Source organism: Sinocyclocheilus grahami, unplaced genomic scaffold, assembly GCF_001515645.1.
Source record: "Sinocyclocheilus grahami isolate Dianchi unplaced genomic scaffold, SAMN03320097.WGS_v1.1 scaffold533.1, whole genome shotgun sequence".
Classification (NCBI taxonomy): Eukaryota; Metazoa; Chordata; class Actinopteri; order Cypriniformes; family Cyprinidae; genus Sinocyclocheilus; species Sinocyclocheilus grahami.
The window spans coordinates 867847-875133 of NW_015505712.1; the positions used below are offsets into that span (position 1 = coordinate 867847).

Sequence of the window (7287 nt, forward strand, 5' to 3'; positions counted from 1 at the left end):
CCGCGGCCTCTGAGGCAGAGCCGCCATGGCCTCCCGAGCTCCCAGCACCGCCATGGCCTCCCGAGCCCCCTGCTCCGCCATGGCCTCTCGAGCTCACTGCTCCGCCATGGCTTCCCGAGCTCCCTGCTCCGTCATGGCCTCCCGAGCTCCCTGCTCTGCTGTGGGTCCCGGAATGGGCACCGCCCTGGAGGCCTTCCGTCTAGTAACCCTGTCCCTAGAGGCCTCCAGAGCGCCCACCTCCCCTCCCCATTGGATGTTGTCATGTCGCAGGACGTGCCTTCCGGGAGGGGGGAGAGTAAATGTCAGTTTTATGTTCCTGTGTCTTGTGTTTCCCTCCCTCTTTTGCCCATTTTTGGTCTTCCTGTTCTTGTCCCCATTATGTTTATTTGGTTCCAGCTGTGTTGGATTAATTATCTCATTTGCCCTTGCATTTAAACCTTGTGTTTCCCTGAGTCTGTGTCAGCTGTTAAACTCATACCTGAGTTTGTGTTTGTATGCTTTTGTTTGTTTGAATAAAATCGAAGTTTAACGTATTCTCCTGGATCTCCTCGTTCCTTTCCCGAGTGACCGTGACACCTTGCTGTTTCAAGAGTCAGGACAACAACAATACAGCATTTAGCGTCTGTTTTAAAAAAAAAAAATCTTTAACAGTCGTTTTCAATAAATTAAAACTAACAGCAATGAAAAAGTTAATAAGATGAATTAGTAACCTGTAATCAGAATCAATAACCTGCTATACTACTTATTTACTTGCAATTATGCCCTTTTAATTAGGTTCAATTTGTTATCATTAACTAGTTAACATAGACAATGAAAAAGTTTTAAATAACATCATCTTAGATAATGTTAATTTCAGCATTTATTAATACATAACTAAAATCGAAAATTGTGTCTGTTAATATTATTTAATGGACCTTAGCTAACAAACTAAAAATAAAGAGTTTTTGTATTTTTATTAATGTTAGCATGAATAAATGTATTACTCAGTGTTAGTTAATGTTAGTTGTTGTATCTAAAATTAATAAATGGGACCCTGTTGTAAAGGGTTATCCATTATCTTTATTGATCTTGACATTTTGCAAGAAGACCGGGGCAAGTTGTCACTTGGGATTTTGAGTCAAACGTCCAAATGCGCAAATGCTTGCTTTCTCTAGCAGTTATTGTGTACATAGGTTTCAACAATCTATTGCAAAAGTTTTATACATTAGGAAATTGTTTTGTGAAACTAAACTAAAATTCCAATATCATTATTTTTGTTGTTGGGTAAAAATGAGACAATAAAACCAAGACAATGGTTTTGTAGGTTTATATTATTATTGTTTATTTTTATATTTAGTATTTATATTTATATAAATCTATATGAAAACCCTGTTATGTAAGTCGTGGGCATTTACAAATCTATCCAATATAGTTTGACAATATGATCAGTGTGTGTTCACTAAACTATATAATTTTCCTGTGTAATAATTGTGGAAATGTTCAATAGCAAAAATCTGAAAATTAAAAAAAAAGAAAACAAGGTAAAAAAAAAAACAAAAAAAACCTATCCCATTGAAATAATGTTTGTTTGTTTTTTTTATTTCACACCTTGCCAATTAAACCAAAAAGCTAAAATTGGATGATATTGTATGAAGAGAGCTGGGTTAGAAAAAAATGGTAAAACAAACAAAAGAGGGTGAAATAAAAAGAGCATCTTGATACATCATCATAGATTCCTAAGGCAGTGTTGATTCAACTCTGATTCCCCGGTGTAGTTATCCAGATCTCTGAGCAAATAACACACATCTGCACAGATATACGATACATAGACACTTGCTTTAATTATGTTTCTCTTTGAAAAAAAATCACTGTTGTTTCTCAACAGTGCTGCCTCTAATTGTCAAAGAATGGAGATGAACAGACAGCGCAAATCTCCAGATTTCAGCTTAAAACACAGCGATCTACCAAAGGACTCAATTTATTTGACGGGGCCCCAAAACAAACATTCCAGCCAGAGGTCTTTTTTTTTGACAGTGTTCCTGTAGCCTTGGCACAAACCCACCACTTTCTTTTATTCTTTTGTAATAATACATTAAGTGGAAAACAGCAGTGGGTCATTGACAATTCTCTTTCTAGAATGATCTGTGCAGGCGCAATACGGCTTATTGCAGTAATGAGCATGAACACAGGACGTACCAAAAGAATCACAAGATTTTCATAGTCTTTTGAAGAGAAAAAGAATCGGTGATATGTAAAGCTTTTCTCTTTTTCTTCTTCCTCAGATATTCAGCGTAATGAAAACAAATATTAGAGAAACATTCATTGCTGCCCATATCTCCAGTGTGCAGAACTAATCAGTCTTCGCTTGTTGCCCAAGGCCACTCCATTTCTGATGAACGTCGTTCAGCACTCCCAACAAAGGCAACATCAAAGCCTCCACTTGCACTCAAAACCGCTCTGGCTTTGTAATCTATTTCAAATCCAGCATTCTTAAAACTTGTTTACAGAAAGATCAACTACAAAACTTCTTGGGAAAACATCACTACCTCTCTGACATGAATAATTGAACTGGTGTGATAACCTAAACTCTCTGTTTTGCCATAATTGCTTTGCTAATAACATTCAGAAAACACAGCACAAAGAATATAAACTACAGCTCTGCTAAGTTTACATGCATGCAATACTGAGTTAAAAGAGGTAGACAAAGCCTCTGGCAGGGAAAGTTTTCAGAGTTTCGAAACTCAGAGAACACTTTCAAACTAGGAAGAGAGACAATACAGAGTGGGAAAGTGAATGACTATGAGTGAAAACTAAAAGAATCAAATAAACCTATAACAAAAATGCTGTCAACACTTAACCACAACAACAAACTCCAGGAAGGTAAGTGGAGATGAATTCAATACATTTACATATAATGACACTGAAAACAACACACAGACTGACTAAAAAGAGAAGGAAGAGAAAGCAAACAAGATCATTATTCTTCTTGGCTATTTGTGAGGGAAGATCATGTTTCTATTATCATAAAATGAAATGATTATAAATAATAAATGCTGCAATTTAAATGATACCGTTTGATACACTGCACACAAGACCAAAAAAAAATTGCCTGTCCTTTTTTTAACAGCATTCCTTAAAAACATGAAAGCTATTGAAAAATGTTACATCTACTGAATTGTTGCAGGAACACACTGGAAAGACTGATGCCCCAGTAGGCTATAAATGTATAATTTATTAGAATTCTTTAGAAGAATTTTAATTCATGTTGTCCAAGACCTTGCGTGTCCGCACACTGAGATGTTCTGCCACCTTGTGGCTTTGTCATCTTCTGCAAAGAGGAGACCATCCTGGAATGGAAATGTTTTCGTAGCTCACATCCTTTTATTTTCTTACATTCACTTTTATGTTTCCATACTTTCCATTTCATTATATATACAGCAGGTAAAATAAGTATTGGACACTTCACCATTTTTCTCAGTAAATATATTTCTAAAGGTGCTGTTGACATGAAATTTTCACCAGATGTCGGTAACAACCCAAGTAATCCATACATTCAAAGAAAGCAAAACATATAAGTTCAGAAATTAAGTTATGTGTAAGAAAGTGGAATGACACAGGGAAAAAGTATTGAACACATGAAGAAAGGGAGGTGCAAAAAGACATGGAAAGCCAAGCCATTATATATGCAGCGGGTAAAATAAGTATTGAACACTTCACCATTTTTCTCAGTAAATATATTTCTAAAGGTGCTGTTGACATGAAATTTTCACCAGATGTCGGTAACAACCCAAGTAATCCATACATTCAAAGAAAGCAAAACATATAAGTTCAGAAATTAAGTTATGTGTAAGAAAGTGGAATGACACAGGGAAAAAGTATTGAACACATGAAGAAAGGGAGGTGCAAAAAGACATGGAAAGCCAAGACACCAGCTGAAATCTATCAGTAAATAGAAAGCAATCCTGCCCCTTGTCAGTGGAAATTAAGATTAGTTGGTTCAGTCCCAACTGATGGCCTATAAAAAGGTGTCTCATGACCAACATGTCACATAAGAAACATTTCATGATGGGTGAAAGCAAAGAGCTTCCTCAAGACCTTCATAACATTATTGTTGCAAAACATACTGATGGCATCGGTTACAGAAGGATTTCTATATTTCTGAATGTTCCAGTGAGCACTGTTGGGACCATAATCCGGAAGTGGAAAGAACATCATTTCACCATAAACCGGTCACGACCAGGTGCTCCTGGCAAGATTTCTGACAGAGGAGTGAAAATAATTATCAGAAGAGTCCAAGAGCCAAGGATCACTTGTGGAGAGCTTCAGAAAGACCTGGAATTAGCATGTACAATTGTTTCAAAGAAAATAATAAGTACAATAAGTAATGCACTCAAACGCCATGGCCTGTATGCAAGCTCACCACACAAGGCTCTATTGCTGAAGAAAAAGCATGTTGAAGCTCGTTTAAAGTTTGCTGCACAACCTTTAGACAAGCCTGTGAAAAACTGGGAGAATATAGTCTGGTCAGATGAGACCAAAATTAAACTCTTTGAATGCCATAATACGCACCATGTTTGGAGGTCAAATGGCACTGCACATCACCCCAAAACATCATGGTGTAGCACTGGCAAAACTCATATAATTGAAGGAAGCATGAATGGAAAAATGCATCGAGACATTCTTGATAAAAATCTGCTGCCATCTACCAGGATGATGAAGATGAAACAAGGGTGGACATTTCAGCAAGACAATGATCCCAAACACACAGCCAAGGAAACTCTAATTTGGTTTCAGAGAAAGAAAGTAAAGCTGCTAGAATGGCCCAGCCAATCACCTGACTTGAATCCAATAGAAAAATCTATGGAAAGAACTAAAGATTCGAGTTCATAGAAGAGGCCCATGGAACCTTCAAGATTTGAAGACTGTTTGTGTGGAAGAATGGGCCAAAATCACACCTGAGCAATGCATATGACTAGTTTCTCCATAAGGAGGTGTCTTGAAGCTGTCATTACCAACAAAGGTTTTTGTATGAAGCATTAAATAAATTTCAGTAAGCGTGTTCAATACCTTTTCCCTGGGTCATGAAGTATATGGCATGGCAGGAAACGTAGAGGACACAGTGTCTCGTTCCCTACTCAGGGATCCATGGTTACATACATTACCTGAGACGTTCCCTTTCAAGGACCAAGAGCCTAGAATCATACTAAGTCTTGGCCTGTCACACAGGGGCTACCGCATGCTCTGCATATGCTGAAGGAACTGTCTCAACAGACCCCTAGTAGCAACACCCTGTTAAAAGTGGGTATCCGGAGGATACAAGGTGGAGTGGTGCCCAAGGTGGAACCAGGGCTTAACCAGCTTAAGAAAGGGCACGAAGCTGCCGCACAAAGCCCTCACCATACAGGATTTTAGAAAGAACGCAAAGAACTAGCGTGCAAACTTACCATTGTGGATTTTAGAAAGTGTACAAAGACTTCACGTGCACACTTACCATAACATGGATTTAAAAATACCGTTCTAAGGGGACCTCGTGGCACTCTGAAAGAGCAGCCCATAGATGGAAATGGTGCATCCCAAAAACACTATGTTTGAGAAGTCATCAACTCGATCTAAGGTATAATTCTGGAGTAGCTAGCAGTAAATCTCTAGCTGAGGGAGCAAACACCCAGCTCTCAATCGAGAGGGGGCTCGACCTACAGCATGTTCCAATGCTGGAACAGCTAGCAGTAATTTACTTAGCTGAGGGAGCAACACACCCAGTTCTCAATCGAGAAGGGGGCTCAACCTGCAGCATGTTCCAATGCTGGAACGGCTAGCAGTAAGTTACCTAGCTGAGGAAGCACAACACCCAGCTCTCAACGAGAGGGGGCTCGACCTACACCATGATCGTTAGAAATCAGAAGGGTAAGCGTACTGCAAGCTAGCCAAAAACTTAGCGCATCAGAGAGGCGGAGGAAGCGCCTAGTTCGCCTGATGCTGCTGTTTCCAGGTGCTCTGGAAAAACAGAGAACTCAACTCTCACGTGAGAGGAGAACTCCGAATCCAGAAAAGGAGTAGCGTGCTATAGGCAACCCTTTGATAAAGGGGAGCACTGCTAAACACTACCACGAGAACAGCCCACGGAGCGAGGAATCCAACTCCTAGCAAGGGAGAGAATTCAAATGCTCAAAAGAAAGCACTATGCTCACAATAACCCTCAATGGTGAGGGGAGTGATGCTTCAAAAGTATGTCAACAGAGACACACTCGTTGAGTGGAGCCCAAGGTACCGGGGTCTAAGCCAACTCAGAGAAAGGGAACGAGGCTAATAAGGCGTAACCCTTACCATACAGGATTTCAGAAAGTGTGCAGAGTCTAGCGTGCGCACTTACCACTATGTGGATTTTAGAAAGTGTGCAAAGTGCTCAGCGTTCCCACTTACCACTATGTGGATTTTAGAATAGATACCCGGAAGTGCTGAGCCAAACGGGAGAGGCAAGCTCAAATACAACGCTCTAAGGCGAGGGGAGCACTGCCTGAGACCGCATTACACGAGAAGGTTCTCGCAAACGCCACCTATACTTCATGCTCGATGCCTCAGCAAGAGGGGATATCCTGGTGACCAGGAAGCCCCCCAGGGCGACCTAGATAGCTGTCGCCGGCCAATGTGTTATTGGTGGTTTTTGAATGTATGCTTCAGACACGGGTCACAACGAGGCGTTCCCCCCAGGGCGACCTAGATACAGTATATCAGACAGGGCAGCCTGAAAGCATAAGTCCAGCCCGGACATCCAGGAGATTTTGCAGTGCCGTGCCGGGGGCCTGATGATCAAGAAGGCTCCCGCAGAAACCTGTGAACTGGCCGCATGATCCAGGAAGCATGAAGCCGAAACCAGGGCTATCATACAGGCTGGATACAACATCGACGAGTGAGGAAAACACTGCAAGTCGAGCAACCAGTTTCTAAATCCAGCAGAGGGGGGTGCTCACCGAGGACCTACCCTAGAAAAGGACAGAAACACACAGGTTCCGGAAAACACTGCAAAGAAGGCTCGCAGATGGATTATACACACAACCACCAGCGCATTAAATACACACACACATATACATATATAAGAAATGGATTGTACTCACCCACCATGATTCCCGCGCAGGAGTCCCGTTCAAGAAGCGACCCAAGGAAGCCTCTAGCCTTCGGACCATCAGTAAGGTGGTCACTATGAAGCCATAGAACCAACCAAACATCATAGGTCCAGCATAGGCGACTGTAATGCAGGAAATTCCTACCTAACCTCGGTCAGGTGGAGAGATGGTGGTTATAGGGGAATTA

General features: G+C 41.0%; 1 protein-coding gene across 1 annotated transcript in view; it reads left to right on the forward strand.

The window, feature by feature from the left end:
* Positions 1-7096: 7096 nt before the first annotated feature.
* Positions 7097-7287, forward strand: part of LOC107555369 (zinc finger protein 644-like) — a 23069-nt gene continuing 22878 nt past the window's right edge. The window contains exon 1 of the mRNA XM_016238131.1: positions 7097-7162. Coding sequence (XP_016093617.1) covers positions 7097-7162 — 66 coding nt within the window. The remainder of the gene's footprint in view (positions 7163-7287) is intronic.